This window comes from Harpia harpyja, chromosome 2 (assembly GCF_026419915.1).
Source record: "Harpia harpyja isolate bHarHar1 chromosome 2, bHarHar1 primary haplotype, whole genome shotgun sequence".
Classification (NCBI taxonomy): domain Eukaryota; kingdom Metazoa; phylum Chordata; class Aves; order Accipitriformes; family Accipitridae; genus Harpia; species Harpia harpyja.
The window spans coordinates 69,610,098-69,626,656 of record NC_068941.1 but is presented as its reverse complement, the minus strand read 5'-3'; the positions used below and the strand labels follow the sequence as shown (position 1 = coordinate 69,626,656).

General features: G+C 34.5%; 1 protein-coding gene across 1 annotated transcript in view; it reads left to right on the top strand.

The window, feature by feature from the left end:
- Positions 1–16,559, top strand: part of TBC1D19 (TBC1 domain family member 19) — a 52,623-nt gene that overhangs the window by 8,777 nt on the left and 27,287 nt on the right. Inside the window, exons 2-8 of the mRNA XM_052780297.1 lie at positions 1,804–1,876; positions 2,645–2,690; positions 4,453–4,528; positions 12,158–12,232; positions 13,198–13,261; positions 14,154–14,200; positions 16,236–16,346. Of these exons, the coding sequence (XP_052636257.1) occupies positions 1,804–1,876; positions 2,645–2,690; positions 4,453–4,528; positions 12,158–12,232; positions 13,198–13,261; positions 14,154–14,200; positions 16,236–16,346 (492 nt within the window). The remainder of the gene's footprint in view (positions 1–1,803; positions 1,877–2,644; positions 2,691–4,452; positions 4,529–12,157; positions 12,233–13,197; positions 13,262–14,153; positions 14,201–16,235; positions 16,347–16,559) is intronic.

Here is a 16,559-nt window from a genome sequence, read left to right as displayed (position 1 = left end):
ACAATCTTCCCAGTTTGACGCGTGTTACTTTATTTAAAATTCATACGGGAGAGGTACAAAACCACTGCCTTGCAGCAGAAAAAAATTAAACTCAGCCTGACATACCTCAGTCCAAAACTTTCCATCAAAGTAGGTTCAGAAGGAATCCGTCATAAAATACTCCTTGAGGCTGTTGCTTAAAAGGGTATTTTGTGAGCTGCCCAAGAACTCCCATGAAACCTTTTTTCGTTTCCCTGCCTTTAGCGATGATCCTTTGCCAGCTTTTACCATTGCGCTGAATGGAATACGTGTTTGTCATTTGATGTGAGAGTTATGCAACTCACCACATCTTATGGTTTGTGCTTATGTTCACCTTTCTTTCTCAGAAAGCATGCTTACAGTCTCTTTGCTATTGTGGTCGATAAACCAAATATAAAAGTGTTCCTTACCTGTAATGGCAAAGTGACTTAAAATAAGAACAGAAATGCTGATGCTATCAGTCTCTGCATTATTGGCCATTCCTCCTTTCAACTAGGGAAAATGGAAAGATTTCCTTAAAATTCTGCATTGTGAATTCATCTAGACCAACTTTTCCAGCAAGCTGTGCAGCACAGCAAATACCCTTTTCCGTGTATAAACTGTAAGGAAAATGATAGGTTTGTGGAGTTTGCCGGTTGTGTGTGATGGACCTAAAGCATGTCATGCTGTCAACAGCGCTGTTAGGGCTGGCAAACTGTGCAAGCTGGTGAAAGTTTATTTTTAATAGCAGCATAACTTACTGCAATAGAATCAGCATGTGATATGCCTACAGCATATTGCTGAGTGGCTTTTGGTAAGAGATATCTAACATTTCTAGGTAGATGATGTGGCCATATGCTTCTAGCATATGCCTTGAGCTGTCATGGCACTGGAGTAAGTTGCACATAGATCTTCCAGTGTTATTTTCAAGTTAGTAGCCAGGGTTGCTATTCTTTCCTAAACCTCTAGCTTTATCCTCTGGTGTTAAATCAGCTATGGCCACACTCCATGTTTAGGAAAATATGTTTTAGAAGTCACTTCATAGAAACTCCTGAGTTTCTGATTGTTGCCCTTTTGGACCTTTGTGGTCTATTTATTTTTTCCTCTTGGTCTAGCTGTAGAAGAAGAAGGAGATGCTATAGCAGCTGCTCCTGCTGTTGCTGAAAAATCTGCAGCAACTTCTGTGTGGTAGCGTCATGGTACGGTTGTACAGCTGGTTGGTGCCTAATTGTCTGTGTTGAGTGCATTTCATTACAAGAGGCTGTATATACCTGGTAGTCACAGCTGCAGTGGGGAATGTTTGGTCCGCAGTTTTTATCTGAAGTTTGAAGATGGAATTTCTTATCTGAAAGAGGTGAACTGTGGGAGGTTAAGTGAGAAGTTACGGAACATTTTCAGTTTGATTCTTTCATGTATAATACAGTGAGTGGCTTCTAGTTATTTGCTTGTGTACCTTATGACAAATCCTTTAATGTGTAGAGTCTAGCATTTGTGCTAAGTATGTGGGGTACTTGCTCAGAATATTAAGCATATATGTCACTGGGTACTCCCTCTCCCTTCTTCTCTCTTCTTCCCCACATACAGCTTTTAGCAGTGATGTAAAAGCAAAGGCATCGAGTGAGGAATAAGTTGGCTCATTTTTTTGGCTGCAGTTACCATTTTCAAGTTAGTAGGAAGCAGTTTGCTTTGTGTGTAACCTTAAGCATGTCTGTTTCTTATTTCATAACTTAAAATATGCAATTTACTTTGGTTTTAGTGCTTGCTTGATGCTTATTTATTTATTGATTTATTTATTTTTCATATTAGGTTAGCCTATACAAACCAGAAATTAAACTGGAATCACTAAAAGAAGATATTAAGGATTTTCTGAAGACGTCAGGTGTGTAATACTTCATTGATACATTTGTGAATAGTATAGATCTATGTAAGAACGTATGTGACACACATGATGAAAATAGTAGTTTGTGCAACTTGGTATCTTGTTGCTGGCAGTAGCCAGAAGCAGACATTCAGTGATTCCAGATTATTAAATGAGAGAGAAAATTAAAAGGGAAAAAGTTCTTGGGTTCCAGCAGCATTTTGAAAAACAAACTATGCAAAGAAGTGATTTTATCATTTTATAAGATACTGGTAATTTTTTTTAAAGTTCTGAATGATACAGGTGTTCAGTCATTTCTGAAAATGGGAATTAACAGTCATGGAGGTACTCTTGAAAATTTTACCCTTAGTTATTTTCCAATTTCCATTGGAAGTTGTAACCTATGTAACTCTATCATGTGAAGATTTGATGATAAGTGATATAAGAGTTATTATCACCAGGAACACTGTGTCTATTAATATTTATAGCTGTTTTAATAATATGTTGGCTTTGAAAAATATAGCATATAATTATTTAACAAAAACTCTATTGTAATCATTTGAACAGTAGATGGAAATAAAGGGTATTCAACCTTTATACAGACTTCAACTTGGAGGTTTTCCTATCTTAATTAAGTTAAGGTTTCTTCATGTCTTCCTGTCTGTCTGGTAGGTAGACATGAATTGAGATAGGACAGAAAACACCAGTGACTCTAAAGCAACATCTCATTCATGTTCCGTTAGCATTAATTCCTAAAGTTGTCTTCTGGATATTTTTCTATTTTAACAGGTTGGGAAAAGAAGCTTCAGAATGCTGTTTATAGTGAACTCAATGTGTGAGTTTATTTAGTATTTTTATTTAATAAGTTCTACTCGCATGATTTACTTTTGTTTCCTTTGTATATATAGGTGTATGATGTGTTATTATTATCTGCAAGATCTGTCATACCAAGGGTGCCTGCTTCATTTCTGTTTTTAAAGTGCCATTATTTCTTTTTCATCCTAGTGAGAATACTGGACTCAAGTACATTTTAAAGAATGAGTGAAACAAATATCACCACATTTTGTAGTTACTTTAATAATTTCTTTGTTGTTTTAATTCCAAAGGTACCAACAGTCATAATATAATTTTTTGTGTAGTTCAGGTAGTTATTGTAAATGAAATTTGATAATTTTCAGATATTTGTGTCAGCATTGCACATATTTGTTGTATTAATTATTTAAAAAATCTTTAAGGTATTAGATCTCTAGATTTACCAGATCAGTGCTCATCATGCTTGGGATATGGTCATAAACACACTGAAATTAATGAAATTCCCGTTTTATTATTGTTCAGCATATAACATATTCAACTCCTGGGAAGCGTAAGTTGCCTTTACGTTCTGGAGAAGTGGAAAGGTGAATTTGATAACAGATATAGCCCTAAATGCAACTACCTAATAAGAATTGTGAATGCAAATCTGTTTGTGCTAATTTAAATAAGCTTATTAGAGTTACCAGTTTTGAACAATGTGTCTTAGTAGTACGAGGGACTCGATTCAGCAAAATACTTGTAAATGTATCTGTTAGTAAGGATTCATCTTCATCATATCTTTCAAGAGAAAAATATTTACCTTTTGGACTAATGCAGATGCTTTCTTCCGAGTTCACGGAAATAAGCTGCAAACAATAACGACATTAGCCCTGGAAGATTGAAATTAACTAAGAATACCATGATTTCATGAGCATCGTGGTAAAGCCAAGAAACAGCATTGCTGAAATCTGTTAGTATTCATTCCATTTTATGCATAGGCACGGAGCTGTCCAGAACAAATCAGTGGCAAGTAAAAGAATGACCTTACCAGTTAAAAATGGGAAGAAATTTGGGGAGGGTTTCCCAAAATCATATGATAGGAACTGATTGAATACATTTAAACAAATAAAAATTCAGGCTAACTACAAGAGGAGCTTTGTGTAAATTTTGTTTCCCGAAAGACATTTGAGACAGTTAAAATTAAGCTGGATAAAATGTTTGGCAATAACTCATTGGAAATAATCTGCATTACTGGAAGATAAATTAGTGTTGTGTTTTGTTTTGGTTTTATTTTTGTTCCAGCTTTTATATTTTGGCATAATGCAGTTTATGAATGGATATTCAACTTTGTTTATGTCAACACCACAAAATTCTAATTGCTTTGGACATGTACATGTTCACTATCGATTTTTAAAAGGAAATCCTCCAAAAAATATATTGTCTCTTGAAAAAATATAATATCCTGGATAGTAAACATTCCAGGGGGTCATAAAGATGACATGAAGTGAAGAGGATCCACTTTTAAAATACCTGATTTGTTCATAGAATTATTTGATTTTATTTTACAAATATGTGTAATTAATGTAATTATGTAATTAATACTTACATATCTTTATATTGTTTGTGTCCATAGGAGAGAATGAGGAAGAAATACTTCTAAAAATATTTATTTTTAGTTTTGATCAACATACACAGTGGTTTTACTAGTGGTCTCATGAAAGAAGTTATGTTTAGGTTTACAAATACAGGATTAATTAAACAAAATAAAAATCTGAACATTTAAAATGTACTATACTTTCTTTAAGGTTTCCTTCGCCCTGTCATCCTGCAGCACCACCTGAGCACATGAAAGAACCGTTAGCTTACATGAGGAAAGCACAGGTTGGTTGTTATCAATGTTACTGTCCATATCAGATCTTTGATTAGACTATTTGAGATTTACTCTGTATAATGTTACTGTACAATTTCTAGGTTTTATACCTTAGGAAAAACACAAATTTGTAATTGCATTGAAGTTAATAATGGTGTTGTATATGTGACGTTTTACATACATAGAAAAAATGCTCAAGTAATTCTGCATGAAAGAAGTAGGATATAGTGGCAGGTAAGTGAATATTGTAGAATAGAGACAATGTCAAATATGTCGAGGAGAATTTGATTTTGTTGGGAAGAAGTGTAGCTATAGGTCATTTCACTTAGGGTTACAAAAATATTGTTTTTAAGAGACATAGGCAGTTTCACAATGAAAGACAACAGGCTGCAGAGACAGTGAGGTCTTCAGAAGGAAGAGATATATTTAATACTTAGGAATGTGAAAGGAAGATGAAAAGTATAGAGCTAAGAAGCTTAAGGCATATTGAAGGAGAATAAGAGAAACTGGACTATAAAAGGTTAAATGAGGATTTTTAGTGTCAGGAGAAAAAATATTTTTGCTTTGTTGGTTTTATTTTTTGTCCAATATATGCCATTTGAAATAAATAAAAAAAATCCACATAAAAGTGTAAAAAAAAAAAAAAAGGCTTCAAGAATATGATCTAACGAAAATATCTGAGGTAAGGATAAAATTGTGTTTAACTCAGCTGTGCCTAGAAATATATTGCAGTGTTCTTTTACAAGTTATTCAATAAATTGTGTTACTTTTTCAATCACATTGTTGCTTATTGCAGTAAGTCTTATCTTGCTGTCCTGGATTTCAGTCTTTAACATTTGGGGACAAAGATTGTATTAAACAATTTTTCTTCTGTGGTGTGAAATGTAATGCCACAATTTACTGCCTGAAAATAATCAGTCTTATCAGTTTCCTTATGGGAAAACCACAGAGGTGTATCTATGTGTATGTTTGTCTAAACCAGTTTCATTGGTTATTATTTTATAAAAGTGTATACAATACTTACGGTAACCAATGTTTTTAGCTCTATGTGAAAGCAACTGTTTTTCTAATAGTTTAGGAATGAGTAGGAGAAGTCCTTTCTTTACTAGTTTCAGAATTTCATAGCCCTATTTCAAAGGGTATTATGCACCCATATCCTCTGGGGTGGGTTAACCCTGGTAGGCAGCTCAGCCATTTGCTCACTTGCCCCCAGCAGAATGGGGGAGAGAATCAGAAGGGCAAAAGTGAGAAAACTTGTGATAAAGACAGGTAAAGACAGTTTAGCAGGTAAAGCAACAGGTACGCATGCCAGCAAAGCAAAACAAGGAATTCATTCACAATTTCCCATCAGCAGGCAGGTGTTCAGCCATCTCCAGGAAAGCAGGGCTCCATCACGTGTAATGGTTACTTGGGCAGATAAACACCACAACTCTGAACGTCCCCCCTTCCTCCTCCTTTCTCCCATCTTTTTCATTCAGAGCATGATGTCATATGGCCTGGAATATCCCTTTGCTCAGTTGGGGTCAGCTGTCCTAGCTCTGTCCTCTCCCAACTTATTGTGCAGCCCCAGCCTTCTTGCTGGTGGGGAAGCGTGAGAAACAGAAAAGGCCTCGAAGCTATGTATGCACTTTTCAGCAATACTTAAAACATTGGTGTGTTATCAACACTGTTTTGGTCACAAATCCAAAACACAGCACCATACCAGATACTGTGAAGAAAATTAACTCTATCCCAGCCAAAACCAGTAGATCCTCTTTAAAATCCTTTCTTGAAATACAACTCTTCAATAAAGACATATGAATCCTTTTCATAGAGAAATATTGATAAATGGTGATAGTTGTGAAATAGTAATAAATACACAGTTAGGGAATTAACATGTTTTCTAAAGCCACTGAGGTACATGTGAGCGTTTGATTTTCAAGATGCACACACATTTATCACTGTAGGTAATAGGTCTGTAAGAAAACAATTATGATCAGAGCAGTTGAATCACAACTGGGTTTTATTTTGTTACTCTTTTTGAATAAAGAGCAATAAACAATGTAAAAAGCTTACAGAGTCAGTGTTTCTGTGATTTTGGTTGTTTTTTCAAAATCTTTGGAAATAGCTAAAATGCAAATGCACAGGTTGCTAATACCTTTCGGGAGTGAGCTAATAGTGGAAACTTACGAATTTACTTCCATTAGGTATCGAAAATCTAATTAATGTTTTGAAGGTAGAAGACTGGTTTTGTTTTATTTGTAGGTAGATTTTTTTTTTTTCACCTTATTTGTCTTTTAGCATCACAACAGTTGGAAAAGAATATTTTGAAGCTATCAACAAAATTTGTCCTAGTAGAAAAATGTTTTCCATATACATCATATTCGATTTTTATTATGCACAGGCACTGTTTAAGATGCTGTTCCAATGTTATGAGCTCATTGACTTTTTTATCCTTTTCTGTCTTAATTTTGTTCTACTTCAGAATTCTGGAAAGAAGGGTAATAGTGTCTGAAAACCACCTTACTTTGATATCAGTTATTGGAATGACTTTGAATCAGTAATTAAAACTATATTAGTATTTTTCTAGACTAGATATTAAAATGTTAATAATTAACCCTTTTTCTCCTCAAATTGGTTCTGTTTTCTCATTCTTAGGTAGTAGAATGAAGTTTTTGTACAGTATTCTCTTCACTACCTCAAAAGAAAAACAGCTTTCTAGGAAAGGATAGAGCATTAATGGCAATGAGTAGTAATGCTGTAAGTCATTCATGTAGTTGTGGTATTGTCCAGTGTAGAAAAAGTACTGCCATTAATATTTGAATATTAACGTGACATACTGTCTATTTTCTACTCGTGTCTGCTGGAGAGCTGTTCCTGTGATTGTGTTGAGATAGATAACTGGGTACAGCTGCTTTAGTCTGTCATTGTTTAGGTCTTTCCTAGGTAGAGAAATATTAGGTCTTTTTTGTTTGTTTCCTGAAAAATGTCAGATATAATATTTAGAACCTTTCTTTAAAACATCAGGTTATTTCACATCTGGTGTTTTCTGAGCTATTTGGTCTGGTTACAATTTTGGGGAGACAGCTCACCTCTTCCCACCTTGTTAAACAGCAGAATTATTACTTAAAACTTATGCATCTGAATGTAGACAAAGTGTTAGCACTAGGTTCTAGGATTAAAAATGTGGACTTTGCTAATTTTCTTTACATGCCCAGCAGAGGCTAGTGTGAAACATTCCCTTATCATTAAACTGCTCTGTTGACTATTTTCATATCTACATTTTGATGAGGTGAAATGATTGAAGACCTCTCTGACTGTTTGTTTCGATTCCAGAGTTCACTGGGAAAGCCTTTGCTAGATTTAGGACAACTCTGCTGCAAACAGCAATGAAGAAATGAAATGAAAAACATAAAAATAAGAACTGAAAGGGCTAAAGAGAAGCATAAGAAGCTGAGTCCAAAGAAATGTTAGGAATTGTGTCCACAGTCTGATAGCAACCATGAAGCTGTCTTTTAATTGTCATATGTAGATTTTAGAAAGTTCACAAGCCAAACACAATATATCTCAACAGGAACTCTTATCATAGTAGTCCCATAATATGCAATTCATAAATTTGCACAGTTATGTTTTAATCCATACAGGTCCTTTTTCCTGGTTTTAGCTGTAAGCTAGGAGCTTGTTGTTTCAGGGTTTTGAGAGAAATGTTGAACAAGTAAACTTAAGGAGGAGATAGGTTGATAAAACATGATGCCCCAGCGTCCAGCTACAAAGATAAGGAGCACGAAAACAGGAAAGGAGAAGCCAGTTCTGTATTGGAGTAGGTCTGCTTGGCTGCAGCAGCTGCTTTCCACAATTGGAGTGGGGAAAGTTCCTGCTTTCCAGAGCGAAGCAGTGTTCAGTTAACTAGCTATCTTCAAAGGAAGCTGAATACTCTACTGGCTCTGGAGAACCCATGTTGTTTGAGTTAGTAATACTTATTTTTGCTTGATCTTCTTTAAAGTTTTGTTCCATGACTTCTAAATTTGTCTCCAATGAAAAAAATGATAGGTTTATCTGAAATTTGTGCAAACATAACTCTGGGTGATCTGCAATACAGTATGCCTTCCTGAAGGTAGGGTAGCTATTAAAACTAGGGTAGTGGATTGCATTCACAAAAATGGGAATTCTGATGTACTACTTCAGGAAATCGTAAGGGTAATTCAGTGTGTTCTAGTTGAGTAGCATCAGCTGGTTATCTAAAAATACAGGGACCCGAAAAGATAAATTGTTCTCTGGTGGACTGCACTTCAGAGTTCTGGGGAAATAGAAGACTGTCTGTGTTTTAACCTGTTTGTCCCTTGCTTCATTAGAGTCTTTACCTCCATGCTTCTAGCCAAATCTGTGAAGATTGTACTGAAGTGGAGCTTTGCTAAAGCAAATCCTTTCCTCCCAGTACCTAAATTTTCCTGTGTTCCTCTTTGCTCATTTTCAGATCTTGCATTTTGAAGAAAGTCAATACATAAACAACAGACTTGATTAGAAAATTACCTTGAAGTACCTTGCTATATTTGCTGTTGATATTCTGGTAGGTTTTTAGGCTAGCTGAGGTCAGATTCCCCATGTTGTACATGCTATACAGACACACAATCAAAAAAAGCATTCTGACCTGTAGGTTTACAGTTACGAGCTAGAGCCCTCCCCAGTCCTATTTAAAATATGAGTAACATTACAGTTGATTTCAATAGGAGCATGGGTACAAGGAACTTTCTAAAGTGTAATAGAGATTTTCCTATCCGTATCCTAATTTCTCCCAGAAGAGTTAAATAATCCCTAAAGGACAAAAACCAGCTAAATTATTAATTTTCTTTCTTGAAAGAGACTGGGGGACTCTAAAAAAATTAAAATGACAGTACTACATATTCTAATGCTGTGACTGCTGAAGATCTGCTTAAGACCTCCTGGTTTCTAAATGTCTTTGAGAAAATAGACTTGAGTGCTTGAACAGTTGATAAAGAAAAATGGTGTTTTCTTTGAAAAGTATTGAAGTCAAAAGAAATTTGATAACATTTTTATTATTCCTGAAAGAATTTCTGTTTCTTGTTACAGAAGTTGGAGTAGGGGATATTCAGATCTCTTTTAGATCATGAATTGATTTGGTTTCTTTAGTCCTAAATTAAGTTATGCCTCTTATCAGCGGCCAAATGAAAAGTTCATGAGCATCAGAATGAGAGCAGAATGAAACCAACACAGTTTCTATATTTCTCTTCTTTTTGAAATTTACAGGTTTTGATTAGAGAAAATGTACCAAATGAAATCTGTGTCCAGACACCTTGAATTCTACCTGCAGAGTAGGTCTTATTAGGTACACTCTGAAAGAATCACATTTCTGTCTAGTCTTCTAGAAGAAAGAATTTTAGGATTCATTATTGTGGAAAAAACTAACTAATCCTGGCTAGTTTATGCAGTTGTGACATATTCCTGTTTAGTTTATTTGTTCTCCACCCAGTTTCATTTAACTGCAGTGAAAGTTTATAAATGACTTTGCTACAGGATGATAAGATAATTCTGATTTGTAATAGACATGTTTGAAATTGTTTGCAAATTGCAGTACTGCCTTCCTCAGTCTCAACTATTTTACTGAAGGTTATCATTGTAACTATAGCAATCCCAGCAATGTATTTTCTTTGTGTTAAATTTCTTCATAAAATTAGAGGAATCATCTTGAAAAATTTATTGTTCCCATCAATTAAGTGACTTTATGAATTCTGCCTCTGGCTTTTATTTCAGTTGAGGACACTGCATTCTGTTTCTGCTCACTGCAGGTAACTCTGCTGTCCTGGGCTGAGGGGAGGGTGTCTTGCTTGGAGAGGCTGTGTAACCCTCACTTTTTTTTAACTTGGTTGCTTTTATTTGAACATCTTTTACCTGGCAGAGCCTTGAAGGCTGAATTATGGCACAGTTTATGAGCATCCAGAAGTGATTTATTACTAACATGTTGCATCCCCAAGGCAATAAGCAGGTTAGTGACTGCTCTGGCAGTTGTCAGTCACACCAGGAGAATCAACCTCTGTCACTCCTTGGAATGAGCTGGTTTTCGGTCTTGCAAAGTTGCCATCTTCCTCCCCTGTGCTTCTTTTGTAGCTTTTATGTCTTGGACCATATCCGTGCTTACCCCCCCCCACCTTGCCCTTAATTTTGATCTTGATGATTTCACTTTGGTTTTTAAACTGCTACTAACACCTCTGTATTCTTTCTTTGTTTCCACTTTCCTAATTATCCTATATGGCTTAGTAGTCTTTGTGCTCTCTCACTTCTCATTTCTTCCAGCAACAAAACCACACTTCTCAGCAAAATAGGGTACTGTAAATGCCCTACACCAGCCCTCTGCGAGAGAATAGCCAGTTTGTGGCATAGTGTTGTGTAACTGCAGCATTTGGAAGGCATTTGAATATGATAATACAGTTACATAAAAATATTATACAGAATATTATAAAAAATACTGCATTTTGGAAAACATTCCTTACAGTCAAATATCAGATCTGTTTTGTTTATGCAAGAGAAGGTAGAGCGATGACTTGATTGTGAGAAGAAATTTTTGGTGAAAGATAGCTATTTTGTTTGATGGGAAAAGTCATGAGAGGATCTTGTAAATGGAAGCTAAAATGAAACAATTATAGGCAAGATATAATTTTTATTTTTTTAACAGAACATTTGAACATCTGCCCTTCCCTTCATTTGCTTCCTGTCTAATAAACTGCAGCCTCTTTTGGACAGAACTTTTAAGTTTGAGGAACATGTGGTTAGACAGCAACTAACTGTTGTAGAATTTGTGTCTAGAGCAAATTACAAATAATAAATAGAGCTAAATGACATTAAGAGGAGTCTTTGCATTCATTTGATCGAGGTCTGACTCATTATCCACAGAAAACTAAATTAAATATAAAACCCACCAGTGCTGCTGTAATCACGGAAGCAAAATCCTCAGTCAGTTGACAAGGAAGTCAATACTAGTTGGCATTAACTTCCTCTGAATTATCTGCGGATTAGGCACCATATGGTAAGTTTGAAGTCTATTGCAATAGTTGGAAGAATCTGATTGCTCTTTAAGCTGTCCACTTGCTACTGAGGTATTGTCTACTTCTATTCTCTTTGATTAGAGAACAGTTTCCTGAGCATTATTTTAGAAGAACTATTTTTTTGAGCATTACAGAATACCAAATTTCTAACTTTTTTAACTTCTGGAAACATCTAAGGTACCTTTTGTGGTGTACATTCTCTTCAGGTCACAAAGTGGAGAAGGCATTCGTTGTACACAGTTGATTGCCCTGCTTATATGCGTTTGAAAAATCTGTTAAGTGTTGATATAAGAGGAAGCTTGATCATTAGGCATATGTCAAAAATCACAAATTGTGAAGTACATGATTTTTGGAGATCTGAAATATGAACAACTCATTTTTCTGGTTCTTTATTGTGATGTAAATGATTAAATCTGTTTGCTCTGTTGTTTCCATTTAAACAAGCATGTAAATATTCCCTTGACATTTTTGCAGATGTCAGTCAGTGACTCTTGCTATCCTTTCTTATATATGACTTTAAAAAGCTGCTTGTTATTTCACGATAGATGCAATTAGAGGAAAAAGAAATTCCGTATAATTTAATTTTTTAAATGTGTGTTTTAGGGAAGCTGGGAGAAGCGAATTCTGAAAAGTCTAAACAGCATGTGCACAGAACTCAGTATCCCACTAGCACAGAAGGTAATGTATTATTAACATTCCGTTGCCAAACTGACATTTTTTGGAAAGTAAGCCTCATCTTGCGCACTTGTAATGTAATGTTCATTTTACATGTGGTTATCAAGAGCTGCAACGCCGGTATCCAAATAATTTTAATACAGAATAATTTTCAGGGATAGTGGCAACGTATGCATCAGCTCAACTTGGGAGAAGATGAAGTCTATAGGTAGATCTTCCTCTTTGCTGTTACAGTAATTATCCTCTTGAGGGAGCAGCATGTTGCAAAGCTAATTGCTGTGTTCATTGCTCTTAATAGAGCATTTTTGTGTGCAGACTCAGCTGTGTAACTTCCAGCTGCATAGCCTGTACGTGATATAGATACACTTTGTGTGCTGGAGGAAGCTATAGTTGAACTGGTACTTTAGGAGAGAGAGATACTGGTACATTGCTAATTTTGTTTGTCATTCATTCTGCTCTGTTTTGGTTTGCTTTTTATTAATTTAGAGCTTTAATTTTAAAGATCATGGAACTGGGGAATAATGTTAGAATGTTTTGTTCTTTATCTTTCTCCTGTTGTATATCTATGATGGGTAGCAGAACCTCTATGGTTCATCATTTGAGATAAAGGATGCAGCTGTGTTTGCTTTTCATGACTGTCCCGGGGACATGAATTTGATGACAAAGTCCAACAGCTCTATGGAATTAGCAGTAAATCTTCAGTAATATGAAGCTGACTACTAAATAGCCTAAAATTCATTAGTAAACACATGAAACTATTTAATGGGCTTCTTTTTTCCTTGAACTGGAACTTGGACTTTCTACAGTAGAATATACCTTCAGGCTGGGGATAATTTGTAAGCAAAATAAGTTTGTGTTGCTAGTGCAATCTATTTTTTTAAAGTGTTACATTAATTTATGTATTTGAAACAGACATGTTTTTACTTATTCTGTTAAAAAAAGAAGAGTTACTTTCTTGTGCCTTTCAGAGGCCTGTAAGTGAACAGAAAGAACTGCTTAATAAATGGAATGAAATGGGAACTGATGAGCCAGGTAAGGTCAACTAAATTTATGTGCAATAAATTTTTGTACATAGCAAAATAGCATGTACATCTTATTTGTCAGTCAAAGATTAGTGTAATCACTTCAAGGTAAACTGATTTCAATCTTTTTTCTCATTGGTAATGTGTCATTATGCATAAATAAATATTCATTTCATTGTTATTTTATTTCAAATTATTGTACTAACTTTGAGTCATCAGCGAGAGGTTAAGGTGTAATACTCCTCATTCCAGTGCTTTAGAGATTTATACAACTAGGGCATAGCTCCTCTTAGTGTAAGCTCAGGCTAATAGAAAGAAAATGTTCAGAACTATGGATAATTACGTTCAGACATTTTATTAACAAAAGGCAAAAATAACACTTGCACAGAATAGTCAGTCATATTATCCTTTGGGAGAGCAAGCTAACTACCTTGTTAGTTCTTATCCTAGTTCCTTAAAAGAAATGGTTTTGCAAAGGTACTAGTTCGTATCGCAGTATCACCTCTGTGATGGCAAATACTTTTCATGCATTGTTATGACTATTCCCTATTTTTTATTTGACAGCAGTACATTTAATTCAACAATGTATGCTGTTAAAAAAAGAAACCCAACCTCTTTTGAGTATCATATCTCTCCCATGTCTAAGAATGGTTCAATCTAAAGACTTACATGGAATTAGTAAAAACTTCCTGTTCACCTACTTGGGGTTTACAAAACTAAGGCACTAACAGTAGCATAATCTTGGAGAATATGTGGTGGTTGTAGTCATGATATCTGTGATAATGTTATTTTAATCTTTGCTTTAATATGTTATTTTGCTAGATTGTGTTACAGGTATGGGAAAATTGCATGTTTTTTTCATCTCTTGGTTTTAACATAGCATCATTGAAATCTTATTTCAGACCTAAGTCTCTTCCGGCCTGTTTATGCACCTAAAGATTTTCTTGAGGTAAGCATTTATGAAATTTTGACTCAGCCATTGTCTTGCATCCATTATAGTCTTTTATGTGAAGGGAAAAATAATTATTAAATGTGTTGCAAACAATTTGTCTTTTATAGCAAATGAAATTTGGCATGTTTTTTACAACTCCATGTTTTGTTTACAAAACAAAATGCTGTTGTCTCTTTTTTTTAACTGCAGTTTTAAATTGCACTTGTGATAACCTTCTCTTTCTCCAAAGAACAGTTTGGAGCTAACTTTTTTCCTCTGAGAGCAATTCTCCAACTGATTTCATATATCATTTTACATCTTTAAATTGCAATACGTTAAGCTGATAAATTACAATATGTGAAGCTGATAGACTGTTTGGTGGTAGATAGTAGACCTGTATGCAGCTGAAATTGTGGGTCATCTATGAAGACTGTGAAAGAACAGACATTAAACAGAACTCTCTGGAATTTGGAGGCTTTTGTCTGTAATCAAACCAAACCATTAAGAAAATGGTGACGGAATCTTTAAAGTCAGAAATGATAGTATTACTCATTATTTTATATGCTTCAAGCACAGAACATCTTAGTAAAACAGAACTTGCTTTACCAGCTATGCCTAGAATAGGCACGGACAATGGAGAGTAAACATTGTTGATGATGGTGAACTTAATGGTGACACAATAGGAGATTTTGATTAAAATATGATTGAAAATAAAATTTAAAAAAATCCGTATCTGTATATCCTGTGAGTTACACAGGAAACAAATCATCTAGAGCATGATGACAGTGTAGAATTATAGAGTTAAGATGGCCTCCTAATTTACAGAATAAAACCTAGAAATCTAATACTGAATTTTCAGTCAGAATTAATGTATTAATATTTTGATGTGATTCAGTGCAACTTTAGTGGAATGTCTTTTGTAGTGATACAGGAGATTTATAGTATTTCTGACTTAAGTGTAAATTGTTTCATGGTTATGAATTGTGAATGCATTTCTGAATCCAACAATAAAATTTCTATCCATTTTATTACATTTCTAAAGAGCTCCTCTTGTTCAGTTAGTGATAATAATATTGGAAATTTTTAATTTATTCTGTTTCCATCACTGTACTAGCAGCCAAGTTGTGTATTTAACCTGTAAACAAATCCATCTTCATTTTAGCCTTATCCAGTGACCCTCATGGTCACTCTTTTTCTTTTACACTGTTCTTTCCAGAGTTTGCAGTTTCTTACATTAATCTTTAAATTTACAAGTCTGACAGTGAGGTTATATGGTATTAGAATACTTACAAGATGGAGAATTGTAGAGGTAAGATGTTGTGGAAGAATTTCATAAGAGCTGGAAACTTATCTGAGAAAGAATCCTTGCCAGCTCAATGTTGTAATATCAAAATCTATACCCATGGAATAACAGTATGTAAGAGACTGTAAATTCCTTCATAGATCATACTTACTTACCTTGATGTTATGATTCCTTGTTCTTTAAATTTTATTCTTACTTTAGGTTTTCAATTCTGTAATTTTTTTTTTTCTTAAATGGAAGAAGATATTTTGGTGTATTGTTATTTAGTAAGAAATTATTTAGTAGCAAATTATGTAGCACTTTGATAGAAAGCTACATAAGGTTGCCAGTGTAAGAATATGGATAAAAATTCTTCCAGAAAAAAGTACTACTGAAGAATATCCTGGATATTGTAGCCATCAGAAATATACTCTTGGTGTTCAAATACCTTTGATGAGGAAGAGAATTTTAGTCAAGAATTTACTAGGTAGCTAGTACTTCCTCCCATATATCAAAATTATTTCTGCTTTTTTACTTCATAATTTGAGCTTACTTTTCAAAGTAGAATATGTTTGCTTCCTTAAAAATTTTGCTCCTTTTTGATTTTGAAAATGTTGAGATATAATTTGGTAATTTGGGCCTACATATATGATAGTTGCAGGAAATGGTTTTATGCTGAATGTCCTGTTTGTAATACTGATGATGTTAAGAAGAGGGCTGAATGTAAATTTCCAAATATGTGCAAGGAATGACAGAGCTGTCATTTTTAAGGTACTGATGAATCTTCGAAACCCAAATTATGAAAATGGAGAACAGCCTAGTTTCAGAAGTCATCTGGGGCTAATTCAGGTTCCTCTAAAAGTTAAAGATATTCCAGAATTGGTAAGTATATTTTTTCTCACAAGAGGTTTCTGTAAGAATTATTTTGCCTTGCTAATGAATAAGATTCTCAGCTATAAGGAAGAATATTAGTATGGTAAGTTTCTCCTTTTGAAAGTGAAAAATCAATCCAAATATGTAGTTAAAACACAGGGCATAAAAAAGTTCTTTGAAAAGACATTTTTAATGAAAAATGAAACATAAACAGTAAATTAT